Consider the following 19,660-nt stretch of genomic DNA (forward strand, 5'->3'; position numbering starts at 1 on the left):
TCTGCCCTGCCAGATAACTGTGCTGGTGGATTCCCTCCACCACCATCAAGTCCCCGAGACACAGACCCATTCTTCCGGCCCTGGAGAACAGGACCGCGTTCCACCTTACCGGGGCCTGGGGCCCGTGGAGTGCCATCCGCCTCGGATGCTTTCCTCACGCTCTCCACCGACGCCAGTAAAGCTGCCTCTGACTGGCCCCCGCGGGTGTGAGCCGAGAGTCGTCTCCAGTGCAGCCCCAGGGTCAGGAATCCAAGCTGTGGTTCAGACGAAGAGCCTTGCAGCGGGGCACGATGCTTTCATGTACACCTTGGAAACTGTCCCTCTGCCCCTTCCCTCTGGTCCCTTCCACATGGCTCTGTGTCCCACCGCTCCTCAACGGGCTGTGGTCCCGGCTTTGGCTCAGAAGTAGGCAGGCCCCAGGGGAACCATTCATCCGTCCCTTTGCCAAGTGCCACACGGACGCCCCCGTCCCGCTCCTCCTTTGTGCCCCTGCCTTTATCCCCCTGCAGTTGAATGCGAATGAACTTTTCCATGTAGTTCTCTTTTTAAATGTTAATTAAGTGGTTTTAAAATGACTTCACCAAGGGCGAATGCAGCTGCAGCGGCTCCCCCCTCGTCCCTTCTCTCGCCCGTGTATTTGTCTCGTGGCCTGCTGGGCCACGTTTACTCGGGGCTCTCCTGGCCCAAGGGGTAAGCCAGGAGATGAAAGGAGGATTTGCATCGGCAACGAGGCTCGGCTTTCGGGGAAGGGGCTTCCACATTCCCTTCTCTGTCCAAGCTGCAAAGGGATATTTTTTGGTGGCACGGTGGGGGGAGGACTCCTGATAATGGATCATATTCCAGCTGTCCCCAGCCTACTGTGAGGCAGCGTGACTGCTGACAGAGCCTGTTTGATGGCTTCAGCACATACTCTCCACAGTCAGAAGTACTGGCCTGGAACCTCAAAGGTATTTAGGTGCCTGACTCCAAAGTACCTAAACACTTTTGAGGATCTGGGCCAGCGTGTGTCTGTGGTGGCGCTGGGCTCCGCCCTCAGGAGGGGAGAGAAATGCCATCACCCACTTTCCTCCCCTCTGCTTCGGGCTGGCACTGCCAGGCCTGGCCCTCCCCTGAGCCGCCTGCCCATCGTGACACTGTCTGGTGGTGCACAGCGTCCTGCTGTGGGTCGCTGTGCTGCAAAGTCCAAGCTAAATCCAAGGCTCTGTACCTGCCCCTTGAGCCATGCTCTCAGGGCCTGGAGGGAGGCTGCGGAAATCGGGACCATCCCATGAATTTAAAAATGGGTGTTGTCATTTCCCTGTCGTGGCAGAGAAGAAACAGGGCGGTAATGATTATAAAGGGGATTCTTTACTGAAGCTGCTGGCAGACAAGAACCTGGTGGTTCTCTTGGGCTCTCCGGCTCCCAGGCTGACTAACAGGCTGTGCTGCCTCCTGTCTCCACACTGGGGAGGCAGCCTGCAGTCCAGGTGCTGACCTGAACCGTGGGCATGTCGGAGTTAATGGCATATGGTGGCCAAGGGTGGTTGAGCTTTCATGCGAGAAACCCCTGAGGAAGCAGTGGGAAGGGCGAGGCGATGGGTGAGGGGTCTGTTCTAGTTCAAGCCCCCTCAGGGGTTAATCTGGAAAGTCTCCAGATTGTCCTTGCAAGCCTTCCTGTCTTGGTGTCCTCCGCAAATATTCTAAACACACTCTCCACTCCGTTCTCCAAGTCATCAATGAAAATATTGAATAGTACCGGACCCAGGACTGACCCCTGCTGGGCCCCACTAGATACGGCCTCCCAGTTTGACAGCGAACCATTGATAACTCCTCTTGGAGCTTGGTCTTTCAACCACCAGACCACATTTCCCTGCTTTGCTTATGAGACTCTCATGTGGGACTGTGTCAAAAGCCATGCTAAAATCCCGATCGATCACCTCTGCTTCCTCCCATCCGCTAGGCCAGTAGCCCTCTCTCTGGGGCCGGATCGGAGGGGCTCCAGTATCACAGTGCTGGCCACAGCATAAGAGCGTGGCCAGAACTTCCCATAAAGCCAGTGGCTCCCAGGGACCTCAGTGGGAGTCGGACTGAGCCCTCCGAGTGCCAGAAAGGGCTGACGCTGCCCGGTTGGCATCCCATAAGCTCCTTTCGCCGAGCAGCTCAGCTGCCTCCCAGCGGCTTGTTCGTCCCCTGGCAGCGTGTGACACCTGTCCCACCTCTCCTCTCCCTTCTCTCCCCAGAGGCAAGCACGGCGTGGGGCGCATTGACATTGTGGAGAATCGGTTCATCGGCATGAAGTCCCGAGGTGAGAGCCCCTCCCATGTGCAACTCCCTCCCACGCCCCAGCCCCAGGCAGCTCCTAAGGGCCTCGCTCTCAAAAAAAGAGCTGGCTACTCTCCACGGCTCAGCCGTGCTTGGGCAGAGGGCAGGATCCAGCCCTACGAAGCCCTATGGGCGAAATCCTGGCCCCGCTGATTTGTAAGCTAAGCTCTTGATAGTTTCATTTATTTATTTATTTTGGATGGCCTGACGCGTAAACTCTTGGGGTTGTCATTTGTCGGGGAGAAACAGCTTTGGTTGAAAACCTCAGGGGACGAGAGCTGCCTCCTTCTGAGGTGAATATCAGTACAGCTAGTTAGCGTCTCCATTTCATCCCCCCCCCACCCTTCAACTCTCATTAATATCTATTTATGTGCACCCTTTATTTAAACCTACCCTAGGCAGCAAGGCAGGAGTTAATATTATGATAGCATTTCACAGCAAAATACAATCCACCTCAGTCTTCCTTCAGATGAAGACAGGAGGGAATTATTTACAAGTGCCTTAGCAAGTCCTGCAGCCAAAGGCCCAACCCCCCCGGTTTGATTTTAGTTAGCGCAATTGAATTAAAAAAAACCATCAGCCCTCTAAACCTTTGTGAGTGAGTCTCAGGACACTGAGTCATTTGTCAAGATCTTTTTTTGTTTGTTTTATTTTAAAGAGCCACTGATGTGCTCCAGTGACCCTTGCAGCATTCAATAATTGCCCTAAATCCCATTTAACCATCATGTACGTTTCCCGCGTGTCATTGCTGAGTGATCGCCAACGTATTTGGGTGTAAACAGGAGATTTCTCCTTCACAGTCAGCCTCCTCCAGCTAGGGAGACAATCCAAGCATTACGCCATTAAATGTTGCCGTGATGCTGCAAGCCCCTGCACTGTGGCATTGCTGACCACGTAAAACATTTACCACTGTGTTTATTACTCTTCGTTATTTGTATTACCATAGCACAGAGGAGCCCTGCTCCTGGACCAGGATCTCATTCTGTGTCCATCTAAGCATTTAAGTGCATGCTTAACTTTAAGCATGTGCTTAGTCCCACTGACATCAGCAGGACTTTGGGCAAATCTACACTACAAAATTAAATCACTTTTGCATGTCCACGCTATGCTCCTTGTGTCAGTTGTGCACGTCCTCACCAGGAGCACTTGTATCGGTTGTATTGTGAGTGTGGGGCATTGTGGGATGGCTACTGAAAGGCAGCCCCAGTTGATGTAAGCAACACGCTGCATCAACCTAACTACATCAACTTAAGCGCTATGCCCATGGAGATGGAGTTAGTAAGTCAGCGTAGTGGGCGAGTTACATCAGTGGGAGCGACATTTTAGTGTAGACACTTACAGAGTTAAGCTGCCTTCCATCAGCCTAACTCTATAGTGTAGACCAGGCTCAAGCTAATGCCTAACTTTGCTAAATTAGGCCTGGTTTATACACAGGTTTTGTACTGGCATAATCTCATCAGCTAGGGATATGCATTTTTTTCCCCAGTATAGTTATACCAGTAACACCTAACATGGTATAAGGTGTCTTACCCCTGTAAATTTATTCCACTTCCTATACAGGAATAAGATCTACCCATCTAGGTGCCTTTTTACTGATATAACTGCATCCCCACTAGATTTGTACTGCTTTAACCACATCAGTATAAGTAAAGCTGTACAACATTTGTGAATAGGCCATGTTTTAGGGCCGGGATACATGAGAGAGAGAGGCTTCAAAGAAGGCTGAGGGGTGATATGATTTCTCTCTATAAATATATCAGAGGGATAAATACCAGGAAGGGAGAGGAATTCTTTAAGCTCAGTACCAATGTGGACGCAAGAACAAATGGATATAAACTGGCCATCAGGCAGTTTAGATTTGAAATTAGACGAAGGTTTCTAACCATCAGAGGAGTGAAGTTCTGAAACAGTCTTCCACGGGGAGCAGTGGGGGTAAAAGACATATCTGGCTTCAAGACTGAGCTTGATAAGTTTATGGAGGGGAAGGTATGATGGGATAGCTTAATTTTTGCAATTAATTGATCTTTGACTATTAGCAATAAATATGCCCAGTGGCCTGTGATGGGATGTTAGGTGGGGTGGGATCTGAGTTACTACAGAGAATTCTTTCCTGGGTGCTGGCTGGTGAGTCTTGCCCACATGCTCAGGGTTTAGCTGATCGCCATGTTTGAGGCCTGGAAGGAATTTTCCTCCAGAACAGATTGGCAACCTAATACAAGTACTGTAGTGCAATCTCTTTATAATGAAAGTTGAACTTACAAATGTAGAATTAGGTACAAAAAATAACTGCATTCAAAAATAAAACAATGTAAAACTTTAGAACCTACAAGTCCACTCAGTCCTACTTTAGCCAATCACTCAGACAAACAAGTTTGGTTACAATTTGCAGGAGATAATGCTGCCCATGCCTTGTTTACAATCAGGCTTTCGCATAGCACTGTTGTAGCCGGCATCGAAGATAATTTATGTGCCAGATGCACTAAAATTCATATGTCCCTTCATGCTTCAACCACCATTCCAGAAGACATGTGTCCATGCTGATGATGGCTTCTGCTCAATAACGATCCAAAGTAGTGCGGACTGATGCATGTTCATTTTCATCACCTGAGTCAGATGCCCCCAGCAGAAGGTTGATTTTCTTTTTTTGGTGGTTTGGGTTCTGTAGTTTCCGCATTGTAGTGTTGCTCTTTTAAGACATCTCAAAGCATTCTCCACACCTCGTCCCTCTCAGATTTTGGAAGGCACTTCAGATTCTTAAACCTTGGGTTGAGTGCTGTATCTAGCCTTACCAATGTGAGATTTCTGTTTTGTCAAATCTGGAGTAAGTGTTCTTAAAACGAACATGTGCTGGGTCATCATCTGAGACTGCTATAACATGAAATATATGGCAGAATGTGGGTAAAACAGAACAGGAGACATACAATTCTCCTCCAAGGAGGTCAGTCACAAATTTAATTAATGCATTATTAATAATAATGCATTAATTAAATTTGTGACTGACCTCCTTGGAGGAGAATTGTATGTCTCCTGTTCTGTTTTACCCACATTCTGCCATATATGTGACTGACCTCCTTGAAGGGGCATATGAATGTTTAGGATATCTGGCACGTAAATACCTTGCAATGCCGGCTACAAAAGTGCCATGGGAATGCCTGTTCTTATTGTGAATAAGAAGCAGGCAGCATTATCTCCTGTAAATGTAAACAAACTTGTTTGTCTTAGCGATTGGCTGAACAAGAAATAGGACTGAGTGGATTTGTAGGCTCTAAAGTTTTACATTGTTTTGTTTTTGAGTGCAGTTATGTAACAAAAAACATCTACATTTGTAAGTTACACTTTCACGATAAAGAGATTGCACTTCAGTACTTGTATGAGGTGAATTGAAAATTACTATCTTTTGCTTATTTTTACAGTGCAAATATTTGTAATAAAAATAATATTAAGTGAGCAGTGTACACTTTGTATTCTGTGTTGTAAGAGAAATCAGCATATTTGAAAATGTAGAAAAACATCCAAAAGATTTAATAAATTTCAATTTGTATTCTATTGTTTAACAGTGCGATTAAACATGATTGATTTTTTTTAATCTCAGTTAATTTTCTTTTTAATCACGTGAGTTAACTGTGATTATTTGACAGCCCTAAATGAAACATTTTGATTTTTTTTTCTCCAAATATTCCTTCAGCTCCCGGTATGACCCCCCCCCCCCTTGTGGATGTAGTTATATTGTAGAAGGGCTGGGGAATAAGCATTACTGGTAAAAGACCCCTTTATACTGATAGAATTAAGCCACACTATGGATTGTACCATGTAACTCTTTTTTAGTAGAAAATCACACCCTAACTGAAACAGTCTAATGACTACAAAAATGGTGATTGGAGATCATAGGATGCAGCCTCTGGGCCTCATCACAGGGATACTCCTCTAGGACAATGGCAGGGAGAGAATTAGTGAAACTGGTTGAAATTTTGATGGGGGAAAAAAACAGGGAAAGTGTTTGATGAATTCCTCCCCCTCCCATTCATGTGAACAACTCTCAAGAGCTGGTTGGGAATTTTGAAATGTCAATTTCAAGCTTTGATGGGTGGGGGAATTAATTGCCATTTTTCCCCTGTCCTTTTCCAGGCTGCTGTTGTTACTAATTAGAAAACAGTTAGTTGTTGGTTGGTTATTGTAGCACTTGTGATGGGGTAGGTGCTTTCCAGGAGGAATGGTCCCTGTTCCAGGGTGTTCCTGGCCTAGGGACAGACTGACACAGAGGGTAGGGAAGGGACAACAAATGGGACTCGTTTTATACAAGTCAGCGCAGAAGAAGTGGGGTGAGTTTTGGAGGAAGTAGGTGCCAGGAACCTGTGAACCTAGGCCAGAATGGTGGCTATTCCATAGCTAAGTTCAGGGCCCCTCAGGCCACACAGATCTCTGGTATGATCAGGAGAATGCAGAACAGGCTTTACCAAGCTGGTTCTTCACCAGCTCCTTGATTAAACTTTTCTGGGCTTCTGTGCAGAGAAGTAGTGGTCCAGGCTTTATGACACAGACCCTCCAAGAGTGCCAGATGGTGATACCCGGACCCCTAGATCTGTACCATTAACGAGGGCCTGGGGGACAGAAGGCTGTGGGTGATTGGAGTCTAAAGAGAAGCTCTCTTTCAGTGTCTTGGTGATTGATAATAGTGGGGGAAGGAACCAGAGAGAAGAGAACAAGCATTTGAGCCACTCTGAAAAAGTATTTTAACCATAGACTGGGGCACCCAACTTGTGCCCGAGCGAGAGCCATGCTGGCAGCTTCCTACCCGCCCCAGGGGTGAAATCCTGGCTCCACTGGAGCCCATGGCAAAGCTCCCACTGGCTTCAGTGGGGCTAGGCTTCCAGCTGAGGGCTGCCCCTTGCTTTCTGCAGAAAGCGGCTGCCCTCCTCTTTTAGTCTGTAGAGGCAACTGGGCCATGGGAGATACACGTCCCAATAGTCATTTCCCCTTCCTGACCCAAGTGGAGCAGGGTTAGCTTGCTGCTGCTTCAGACCTCGATTCAGCAAAGAGGGACATGGCTGGACTCCTGTGCCTGGGCAAAGCCCCTTAACTTCACTGGGGCTCCCCATGGGCACGGGGGAGCCAGGGCCCTGCAGTGGGGATTGGGGATCGCCACCTTCCCCATCACCCATCGCAGAGTCGCCTCTTACATTAAGGGGAGATGGAGCGGGGGGACATTGCCATGGGGATTCTAACGTCCACCCCGACGAGCAAAGGCGGGGAGGTGGGAAGGGGAAAATTCCGTTGTACTGATCTTTACAAAGCCTCTCACTGAGATTCGTTACGGACGCCCGGGAGGGGGGCGAGCGGGGAAGCTTGGCACCAGCCTCGTAAGCCCTGTTTTCCAGGTTGGGTTGGGTACGTTTTAGTGGGAGGCCGGTGGCTAATTCATAGTGCTCCGGGCACCCGCGCTGGTCGCGCAGCTCCCGCCTGCCGGCGACAATGGAGCCGAACCAGCTAAGCGCCGCCGCAGCTCGAGAGGGCAGGCTGCAAATGGGAGGCGTTTTCCTGCCTCGTGCGGCTTTTCAGGGCCTCATTATCAAATTATCTTTTTAACTCTGAAGGGGGGCTAATTAGGGAAGTAAATGAAATCGGTGGGGAGGAAGCGGGAAGGGAGGGGACAGTCGGGCTTCTGCCTCTGCTGAAAGAGCTGGGTGTTTCATTTCCTCCTGGCCCGAATGCAGGCCTGCCCGAGCCCCTCGGTGCGTACGCAGGGAGGCCAGCCTTTCCCACCACCTGCACCCCGAGCTGCCCCTGCGCTCCAAGCTAGTGCGAGTCCATCGACCTGGGCTGGGAAGGGTCCCTCCAGCTGCAGTGGAGCTGTACCCTGAGGCTTCTTGGCCTGCTGGTCGGGCCCTACGGGGACAGCCTGGCATTGCCGCAGTCTGCCTAGCAGCACAACAGGGTCTTTTGCCCCAGGCTGCTGAGGGTGCTTTGGGAACAGAGCTCGGCGGGGACCGTCCCCCACCCCGGATCGTAATGCCCGAGAACGTTGAGGGGATTGCACAGTCAGGGATGAACTTAGTAACGAGTGGAGGCGTTAAGTATCCCCCCCGCCACCAGCCGTGGTATCCTCCTTGCTGTGAGCTCGGCTCCGGGCCCTGCTGGCGCAGACACTTCCCTGCCCTAACGCGCGTACTGTCAAACCTCCGGGGCCCTCCAGCTCTGCTGTGCGTGTGAGCTTGTGCATCACGCAGGAGGCTGGGGCGGGGGCGTTCTCACTTTCAATCTTGTGTCCCCCTCGTTTTCCCTTTTGGACTCGGTTTGGCAGGAGCCGGCGGGGCATGTCAGCATATTGATCCCTGTTGAAATTGACAGATCACAGTCAATATGGCTAAACGGTTCAGTTCACGGTAAACTGACAGTAGAGGTTACAAATTAGAAAATTTTAAGCAGCAGCTGTCTCCGTTCCTCTCCCCTTCTTCCCGTCCACTTTCCCTCCCCCCCACATCCCCTTTCTCAGCAGTAATTATGGTGTGATTGAAGCGCCGCCAGGCTGCATCGCTGACACCTCTGTCTTTTTCCTGTAAACACGGGGAGATGAAAATAGACACTTGGAGACGCTGTGAGTGTCACTTTGAAGGTGTCTCTTGTCTCCTCCATTGCAATGCTGGGAGCTTGGCTGTCACTTCTCTCCCCTCCTTGCGCAGTGGTTCATACGCCGACTGTCAAAGGCGCTCGGAACTGCAGTCTTTTAGCATCAGATTTCTGTCACAAATCAAATAAAAATAATAAAGAAACAGACAGACAGTGCTCGTCTGCTCTGCGTCCCCTGCGGCGAGCGGAGGGGAAGTGTGGGTGGGGGAGGGAAAGAGACACAAAAACCAAGCTTTTGATCAGTCCAAATTAACTTTAACACCTTCTAAGCGAAGGTGCAGGAATATTAATTGTGTTATTGGCGTTACGTGTTGCTTTCAAATGTTCTGTTTGGAGCAGTTGCTTTGCCGCAGTCTCTCTGAAGCCCAATACGTCCACCTCTCCAGAGGGTCTAATGTACCAGTAAGTGCCCCCAGGCCATTATTTTATTATGTGCATTACGCCAGCTCCTGGCCAGAGGATGTTGCGAAGGCCAAGACTATAAAGGGTTAAAAAAAGAACTAGATAAGTTCATGGAGGATCGGTCCATCAATGGCTTTTAGGCAGGATGGGCAGGGATGGTGTCCCTAGCCTCTGTTTGCCAGGAGCTGGGAATGGGCGACAGGGGATGGATCACTTGATGGTTCCCTGTTCGGTTCATTCCCTCTGGGGTGCCTGGCACTGGCCACTGTTGGAAGACAGGATACTGGGCTAGATGGACCTTTGGTCTGACCCAGTATGGCCGTTCTAATGTACTTATTGTTCTAGGTGCTGTATGCTTGTCTAGTGAGCAGTTCAGTTCAGAGACTGTCTTATCATCTAAATAGGCAAGCCAGACTAATCACGGGAGGAGAGGAATAGTACAGGTGGAGAAACTGAGTCAGTGAGAATCCCACTTGACTTGCCTGAAGGCAGCTATTGATTCCCCCGGTCGGGTCACCTGCAGAGAGGTGTAACTGAATGACACCTCCTCTTGCCATTGAGCATGACTTCGGCTCCAGTCTGGTCCCGTTGATAGACGTCCGTTTTAGCCGTGGCTTTTCAGTGTCAGTGGGGTTTCTTCCTCTCATCTTCCCTTTAATAGGCAGGGCTGGGTAATTCAATGCCTGGTTGCTCTGTGAGCAAGGGTAAGGGCAATCCCCACCCTTACCTGATTGTGATGCCCACACCCTGGCTGGGCTAGCGGCAGGGGGCTTGAACCGGGATCTTTAGCTCTTAATGCATGAGCTGCTACTGCCTGAGCTAAAAGACCCATCTCTCTTACCCAAGGCTGCAGCAGACTCATCAGTTGCTAGTTGTCTTAGTCATCCGTGCCCCACCAAGTAGGCAGAATATATGTGATCTCCACGGGGGTCAGGAAGGAATCTCCTCTCCTCCCCTCTCCCATCAGTCAGGCGCGTGATGGAGGTGGTTGCTCTTCGCTCTGAAGCCTTGAGTATTATCTGCGGCTGGAAGCAGGATATTATTATTAATTATGTGTTACTGGAGCACCTAGGAGCACACCTGGACCATGGCCCCGTTGTGCTGGGCACTGTACAAAAATCAGAACAAGAAGACAGTCCCTGATGGGATGTTCTGAACCAGTGATCCAGTCTGGCATGATAAGTCCGTTGTGTCTAAAATTGTTCCTCGACCCCTTAGCCCTTGTGGATCTACTGAGCAGCAAACATTCTCAGGTACCCGAACCTGGACAAAGGCATTTTCCTTCTTTGGTTCATTTCATGTTCCTGTGCCCTTTTTGCAGGGGGTTAGATTCTCCCATTAGATTGTGCTGAATTTTCCAGTTAGATGAATACTTTGCCACATTTTTCTTTACTGAAACTGAAAGCAGCCCTGTGCGGTATTGGATTGACCTGTAAAGCTGTTAAAGCCTGCAGCACGCCCACTTGATTTTAAATACCTCTCTAGTTCGCAGCATTAGTCAGAGGCACGCCTCAAGATGTAGTCTGCATTCAAGTAGATTTTGGAGCCACAACAATTTAACACTGTTGCTGCTTTTTTTTTTTTTTTTTTTAAAGGCATCTATTTTTGTAGTGTGATCCAACAAAACACAATATGTGAGCTCTTCCTGCTGGTTGTACAGCAGTATTTTAGCTGTGTTTGCCAGGATCAAAAATGTTAAACAATGTATGTGCAAGACAGCTGTTTTCACTTGTATATTAGATATATGGGGATGGAGAGGGGAGACAGCAGGTGGCATTCTTTGTGAGTATGTACGCCCTGGGATATGGGTGTACATAAGAACGGCCAGACTGGGTCAGACCAAAGGTCCATCCAGCCCAGTATCCTGTCTGCCAACAGTGGCCAGTGCCAGGTGCCCCTGAGGGAGTGAACCTAACAGGTAATGATCAAGTGATCTCTCTCCACCCTCTGACAAACAGAGGCTAGGGACACCATTCCTTACCCATCCTGGCTAATAGCTATTGATGGACTTATGTGTTTTGAGGGTATGCATTCTGCATGTATGTGCTTTGTAGCTAAGCCTACTGTGTGAGCATTCTGCATATTTATTGGGCATGCAGTGTGTGTGTGTGTGTGTGCACACTTCATGAACACGCATGCTGTGTGTGACCTGCTGAGTGTGTGTGTGTGTGTGTGCATGCATGTACTTCCCAACAGTCCTGGGTTTTGTGGGACTCTCCCGCATTGATGCTTCAAGCCCCTGTCCTGCAAAAGGAGCATTTTGACCTGGGTCCACTGTCTGAGCAGGCCCTGAAACGGAATGGTGTTGTGACCTGGTGCATGGGGTCACAGCACCACTGAGGACTTCGCCCATCCCCCCCCACACACACCCTGTCTCTGTCTATGGAGGGGCGGATGGGCCAAATCCGAGTGGCGCTGCGGCCCCGTGCTCCAGGTCACATCGCCCATCCCACTTGAGCCACTTGAAACATTAAGAGGTGTGTGTATCACTTGACCATGCAGGCGTGTGTAACTGCAGGATATGCCTGAGTGCCTACCTGCTGTGTCCGGCACATGGCAATGGATACATGCTTCATCCACAGGCATCGCGTACGCGTGATGTGGAGGTGAATGAGGGTAGTGGCATGGTTCAAATTTAACCAAAAATAAATCAGTGTAAACCAAGCCGAGAGAGGCTGGAACAAAGGAAGCTGGCTTTTCTGCCTCTGCCTCCAGAGATGCCCAACCGGCTCAGCCCCACAGCACTCAGTCATCAAAATAATTAAACTTCTCTTGTGGCGGCTGTTTTCCGAAGCTCTGCCGCGATTCAGAACGGGGGGGGGGGGAAGGGGCGGGAGAGGAGCGGGGGGGTCGACAGCCCCAAATGAGGTTGCACTCCAGTACCCCAGGTAGCCTCATTTCTTCACAGCTGACGTGTGGTTCTCGTTGTGTTTTTTTTTTTTGACGCTGGAGGGGAGCGGAGGGTATTTCAGGCCCCCGTCTCCCCGTGCCTGTGCCCCGCGTCGCTCGTTTAATTACAGGTTTTCAGCCGCAGACCGGTGGGCATGCATCGGCAGGGGGATCGGCTCCTAAACCCTGTCATTTCGCCTCGTCAGAGTGCCTCTTCAAAGAGGGGAATCTAGACATTTTCTCCGCAAGGCGCGGAGTGGACTGTCTCGGCCCCAGCATGAATATAATGACAGATGCATTTTACAGCAAGCTGGGACTGAATGGGCTCAGGCACGGCTCCTTCTGTCAGCCAAGTCATTATTTTTTGTCATTTGCTGACAGTTTTGGTCTCATTCGTTTTTCTCTTTTTTTTTTTTTTTCTGTTTTTTTTTTCCCCTGCCTGGAAAAATGGCTAGGTATCTACGAGACCCCAGCAGGGACCATCCTGTACCATGCTCATTTAGATATTGAGGCCTTCACCATGGACCGAGAGGTGCGGAAAATCAAGCAGGGGCTCGCCTTGAAATTCTCAGAATTGGTGTACAATGGTACGTACTGTCCTCCCTTCCCCCGACCTACCTCCCACAAAATCAGATTCCCCCTCGCACCCCTCCCCCCCCATAATGATGCAAACCCCATTACTACTAAAGGCAGCCGGCACTGCGTGTTTGTTACATGGGTCTGGCTTTACCAGAGATGGGCCCAAGCTGGGAAATTTAGGTCTGGATTTGAGGCCCTTTGTAGAGATGGGGGAAAGACCTGTTCTGTCACCCACTCCATCTCCCTGCCTAGGATTGGTCCCCAGGGCACAGCATTCTGTCCAGTGTAACATGAAAGGGTCCAACCTGTGGGGTGGCCATGACTGCCCTTGGGAGCCGACGCTGGCTGCCAGTAGCGCTCACAATTAGGAAGGCGTCACTGTTTTCTAGCCTCGCGCCAGTTCCCCAGTTTGACCCACCCCAAAGAATTCCTCCTGGGTGCTAACACACTTCAGACAGCTGTAGCCTGTTCTCTCCTCCCGCCCGCCCCACACAGGTGCCTCTTCCGTCATTTTGCAGCCAAGCTATCCAGAATAGCCCTTGTAATATTCCCTCTTACGTGGGCCCCTCCAGCCACTTGATCGATGGAGTGGCTTCATTGAACTCGAGGGTGGCTGATATGGCGGGAATGGTTTTGTAGGTTTATGACCACAGCGTCTGCCACCCACGAATACCACCAGGACAGCATGAAGGTAAGTGAGCCCTAGGGTTATGCACGCATATTGAGGAAAGGTGCAGATCTGAACACCCCCACATTTTAGGGAAGCTCAAACCCAGCACTGAATCTTGCAGCTCAGGTCATCTCTAACGTTCTTTTGGCTTCTCAGTGACCACAAGGGTGATCCTCTAGATTCATCACTGCTGCAGGAGGCCAGCAAGTGGCTGAGTGTTTAAAAGGGTTGGTTAATTTCATGACCATTTGTCCCCATACTAGCTAGGATAATAAGGGGAATCAGGTCTCGTACCTCAGGGTGTACACCGATCTCCCTGCAGGGGTCATGAAGAGTCACCATTTGCCCTCTTCCTCACCACGTTCATCACTGTGCAATTGACAGGATGCATTATGGGAGTTTTGTGCCTTCCTTTAAAGCATCAGGTGTTGGCCACTGCTGGAGGCAGGATCCAGGCCTTGTGGGACCAATGAGCTGATCCCGGAAACCCTCCGTGGTTAAGCGTGACGTGCTTGTGTGGAGGTGTTCTCACGGTTTGTGTTTCATGTTTCGGAGGGGTGTCTGCTGGAATTGGGCCCAGTGCGAAAGCAGCTCCAATCCCAAACAACTCCCAAACTCTAGGGTGTTCGCATTCCAGATCAGAATTTTGCAGCATTTCTGCATGAGCAGATTTGAAGAGGGAGAATGTGCATGTCACCCAACCCTTCAGCATTTTGCTTGTGCTTCTTCCTGATTGCAGAAATGTGCTATGCAGCGTGTAGCCCACAATGGGGCACTGTGCATTTTTATGTGATCTAGGATTTGGTTTGGGTAGACGCAACACAACAAAACAAGAGACAAAGTTTTTGGCTTTAAGGCAGCTCTGAACGGCTGCTTGTTGGGGAGAGGGAGGACTGCAAAATCTGAGATAACTCAGCCGATCAGTCATGCAGCCAGTCGTGCTGTTCACTGCGGTTATGACTGTGGGGCTGTTGATCGGAACACCTGAGAAGGGCAGCAGGAGTGGGGAGAATAGGACATGAAACCCCTCACTTCTAAGTCACTGGTTCAACTCCAGCCCAAGTTGAAAATGACCCAAGCTTGATACCACCTGATGTCTGCTCTGCACCCCCCATGAAATGAGCTTGATGGATCTGAGTTCAGTTCCTAGGAGACTTGCACACACCACACCACCACCACAGCGGGCCCCAAGTGGAGCAGACATCAGATGGTAGCAAGCTTCAGTCGTTACCAACCTGGGCTGGAGTCAACGAGGCCAGTGATTGAGTGGGCCATACCCTGGGAGCATGCCTCTCTTATTGTGGAGACGGTTGCTTTAGAGGAGACGGGAGTGGCCTAGGGGGTGTTGCCACTCACGCGCTGCTTATTCTGCGGATAAACTCCGAGCCAGTTGCTAGCACTAAATTAAGGCGTGCAAGTTTTGATTTTTAAATCTTGTAAAACTGATATTGATTTGGGTTTTTTTCCCATGCTTGAAAAATCCACATGTGGCTACTATAAGCTGGCAGCTGGGACATGCACCCTTTTGTGAAGCCCCAGCTAGGGGACCACGTGTTGCACACCCATGGGATATATTGTATTAATTTAAAAAAAAAAAAGCCAGCTGAAGGTTGGATGTGTCAGGAAAGTACAAAATGAAGCACAGTGGATCATTACCAGCAAGCCTCCAGGCAAGGATTCTGGGTAGCAAAGCCCAACTGGCAGTTTCCTTTACCAAGTAGTACTATACCTAACATAACCACTAGAGGGCACAGTCAAAACACCATGCAGGACCCACTGCTTTACAGTAGTAATGAGCTCCGCCCATCTTGTTATGTAGCGCTCAAGAATAGTGCATTAGTGGACTGTGAAAGACCCTGCAGCAGCCCTGGGCCATTTTTCGTTTCTAAGCCCATCCTCAGAGGGGGACTTTGACTCTCTCTTTCCCAGGTGACCAACCCCAACATTCAAACCAGGAGTCAGGCCCCAAAAAATCATTGTATTTTTTTTTTAAATAAGCATTGGGTGCTTTTTATTTGTCGTCTAGTTTCTGAGCCTTTAGGTCACGTTCCAAGCTTTTCTTTACAATCGTCAGATTCCCATGAAATAACATGACTCCAGGAGCTGGGGCTTTAAGAAAGCAAGATTTGGCAAGGCTGGTTTCCCTCCATCCACGATCCAAAGAGAGATGCCCAAGCCTGCCTCGTGTTCCTGTGTTCTTGTCTCCTTCCTCTCTTCCCTCCTCCTCCTTGAGATATCCAGTCTGTTTCCTGGTCTCCAGAAATGCATACAATCATGGGGTGAAATTCACCCCTGGGCAGAGGCCTACACTCTGCTTAACCCCTATTTTGAAGGTTTTAGTGGTTCATAGGCCTAAGCAGACAGTAGAGAGTAGCAACAGCTCCTGTGTGGTGGCATGAGAGGGTGCAGTATGTCTGGATCTCCCTGTACCATTCAGAAGGAAAGAAACTCTTGAAATCTTCCCCACCTCCATTCTTTTAATTTTCTTTCTGCTGCAGCATCTGTCCCTGGTTATTTTGATTTCACTTTCCTTAGGTTTGAAAAAAGAAATGGGCGAGAGAGTTGTTTATTTCTAACGACTCAAGTTATTGTGAAGCCATGGGATTAAAAAGCTGCTTGGAGAAATCTGGGGTGGGTTTTTTTTTCTCCCCCCATAAGTGGAAGGGGCTTTTGTGTAGCTCATCTGAAATGCTGTCAGGCCAGAAAATAAAATGCTGGGGTTCTTGTTGGCTTTTCTGCAGAAATGAACCTTCCTGACTGTGCATCCGACAGCCAGGCTTTCTCCAAACCAGCTGTTAGAAAAGAAAATTGAAACTAATAATTACCTTTTTAGCTAGTAACCTTTCCATAACGGTTGAGATATTCACCAAGCTGCTTTATCTGGAGGCAGCAACCTGCTCAGGCATGGAGAGATTTCGACATGAACACCGGTGGGTTTCTTAGTTACCTTTTCCGTATGTGCTAGCATCAACCAGGCAGGGCTCTAGTCATGGTTTTCCTTACCACAGATGGGAAGGGATCTGACCCCCCACTGGTGTCAATCAGTTTGATCCTACCCCAGTTCACACCAGCTGAAGATCTGTTCAAACTCTTTTTTTCCCCGAGACCCATGCTAGCTAAATTGTGCTAGAAACCAATGGTGGTGTTTTAGGTTAATGCTAGCGAAGGGGCCAGAGCAGCAAAGTTGAAGGCATGATTGTGGAAAGTGTGAATAAAGTTACGGAGAATCCTTCGTGTAGCACAGAAGGAACAAATGAGGGAAGATTTTCGGGTTGGTGGCGCTCCAGGGGCAGAGATAAGGTTCTTTGCAAGTTGCATTTTAATGGTGGTTGCACATGTGTAAAACATAGAGCTGGCTGCAAAAATTCCCAAGACATTTTTTCTTTGGCATTTGCCAATGGGTCGAAATGAAATGTTTGAAAACAGATCCGTTTCGCTGATGTTCCAATGGAGCCTTCCTGGCTCCCTGCCAGCTTACCCACCTAGCTTCCTGGCAGCCGGGGCTTCCTTGGCCTGCAGTTTTGGGGCAGCCTGCCAGGTAGCAGCAAGCCCTGCTTGCTACCCCCTAACACCGGCCCTGACTTTTATATGCCGAAAACCAGCTCTTGTGGCAGAGGTGGGCCGTGGAGTTTTTATAACATGTTGCGGGGGCCTCAGAAAGAAAACAGTTGAGACCCCCTGCTCTAGAGACCATTTTTTGGTCTGGGTTAAATCAGGCCTATGGGAACTCAGACCAGTCAGGACAGAATCGGGGAGGCTAAGCCTAGATTAGCAGAGCGTGAACACGGTAAATAATCCAGCCTGGAATAAAGGGCATGAAAGCAGCATTACCATATTGCACGTATGAGGTTACCCCCCAGCTGAGGGAGGGTGCTGGAGGCCTGGCTTTCATGCTCTGCCGTCTTTCTTTAACACCTAATTATTGTAACTAGGCTCTGAAATTCAGAGACTTAGTGTTTATCTCCCTCCCACCCCACCCCCCATTGAGTCCATTGTGGGAAGGTGACTTTGCAACAGATTTCTCCAGTTTGCAGCTCCCCTCTCCCTGCCAGGTACGGCCAGGTGTTTAAATGCCATTGTCTCCCACAGACCTTGTTTGCGCCATCAGATTGAAATGATTAGAGCTGGAGTGCAGTTACAAAGTGAGAAGGCTATTAAGACGGATCACTTCCACTGGGGAATTTGTTTGCAGTGGGGGGGAGGGAGGTGGGGGGGGCGCCTCACACCTGGAGATGTCAGATTCAGTATTTAAGTAGCTGGTTATTATTTTAATGTGTCTTGGATTTAATGTTTTTTCTCCATTACCGGGGAAGAACAAACACCCTAAATTGTCCTCAAATTTCAGGAGCTTTAACTGTATTTGTCAAAAGAAAAAGTTTATTTTCTTGCAGCCGCACTTCCAGCCTCATTGTGCTGCTTGGTATCCGTGCAGCGGCCCCTTTCATCTGGCTAATGGCTCATGGCAACACTGCTGAACCATCTAAGACAAGAACTGACAAAGAACCCTGCACCTCACTGAAACTGCAAGGGGAACTGAGGAAGGCAGAATGCAACTATCCACGTCGGAAAGACTTGGCCCAAGCCCCAAGATTTATACCCTCTCTTAGGAAGGGTGCATGGCGTCATTACCAATAAGACGTGGTCAGAACCTTGCTTTCACAGCTCAGCGCAAAGATGGCATCTTCAGAAGTACAGCAGTCTGGGTCTTGGTTCCGGACTGACCCAGAGAGAGGAGAGCCACCAATCCAACGACCAGTACCAACTCCTACAGCACTCGGGATGTCTCCATTTCATCCAAGTACTCAGCCCTGCTTAGCTTGTGAGATCTGACAGACTCCTACCCCAGTGGGACGGTTGCAGGTCTGTCTGTCTGTGATTTGTGCGGGATAAACAGACCAAAATACTGTTACCCAAGAAAGCTGGGTGGAGGAACAAAGCTGTTCCTGGACTGCTCATCACTGGGGTGCCACAAGGGGTGCTGGTGCAGTACGGGCCGTCAGTCAGCTAGTGACAGCCAGAGCAACGCTGCAAATGCAGCAAGATTTGGGATTCCTGCTCCTCGAGACTAAACGTGTCGGACAGCAGGCAGGAGAAGGGGGAATAGCCATATCGGAGCATGCATGTCCCCGCTGCAGGATAACTAATGGAGATGTATTAACGTCAGCCTGTCCCGGAGACACGCGCCACACCTTTGTGATGACTGGCCAGTAACAGACCAGGAGGAATATCTCCAGCTCCCAGCCCTTCCCTAAATCCATATCTCAGGAGAAATCTGCTAACTACTGACAAACGTCTGAGCGGTGTCCGGGGAGTCTCGGTGCAGGGGGGAGGATGGTACCCTGACTCATGGTGTTTATAGAGTGGCCACTGCTCTGGCTGAATTGATCCGACCCAATTCTGAGGCCAAGAAGGAGGAGAAAAAGTACTTTTTGTTTCCTGAATGGCTTCCACCCTGAGTCCCCAAAGACCAGCTGGGAAAGGAAAGCTGAGAGGGCACCTGTGCGGTAGCACAGAGAAAGATTAAAGAGATAAAACTTCTGGATCACTGAAGATGCTTAAATAGAATCTTTCTTTCTCCCACTATCTCTCTCCCCATCTCCCTGTCTTTATTCTAGGTCTCAGGGGGCTTAATGGGCTAATTAGCTCACTTAGTGACAGGACAGCGCACAGGAATGGCAGGCGGGCAGGACCCGAGGCTCTCCCCATCGGCAGGAGTGCAGAGAGGCACACAGGTGCCGGGCTCTGGGCTATGGACACTGTCTCCATTTGAGGAGCCCCCGTGCCCACTTGCCAGCCAGCCACAGGGCAGCCCAGCACCTGGGAGAGGAGACGGAGCAGGAGCACGTGTTCGTTCTCCAGCGAGAGTTGGCCCGTGGAGTAGCAGGCGGACTGGAGCGCTTTCTTCTCTGCGGTATTCAGATTCCATCCAGACCCCACAGTGTCATGATAAACCATGCAGCACCAAATGCTGCTGGGTCACCCTGAGCCATGCCAAGCTGCCCCATCCCAAACCCACAATGCCATGCTGTCCCAAACCCTGCCTGGCACTAATCCTCCCCATATCATCCTGTGCAACTCCCAAGCCAGGCCGTCTACAACCCGTCCTTACCCTGCGTTTCTGCGCTGTGCATGCCACAGAGTCTCATTCCCAGGTCACCTTTTTGCACGGTGCCCTTCAGAATGCCGCTGACAAGC

At 49.8% G+C, this 19,660-nt stretch overlaps 1 protein-coding gene across 1 annotated transcript in view; it reads left to right on the top strand.

Annotated features, from left to right (window-relative positions):
• Positions 1–19,660, top strand: part of ASS1 (argininosuccinate synthase 1) — a 75,373-nt gene that overhangs the window by 43,859 nt on the left and 11,854 nt on the right. Inside the window, exons 12-13 of the mRNA XM_044992327.1 lie at positions 2,220–2,284; positions 12,672–12,803. Coding sequence (XP_044848262.1) covers positions 2,220–2,284; positions 12,672–12,803 — 197 coding nt within the window. The remainder of the gene's footprint in view (positions 1–2,219; positions 2,285–12,671; positions 12,804–19,660) is intronic.

Source organism: Mauremys mutica, chromosome 18 (assembly GCF_020497125.1).
Source record: "Mauremys mutica isolate MM-2020 ecotype Southern chromosome 18, ASM2049712v1, whole genome shotgun sequence".
In the NCBI taxonomy this organism is placed as follows: Eukaryota; Metazoa; Chordata; order Testudines; family Geoemydidae; genus Mauremys; species Mauremys mutica.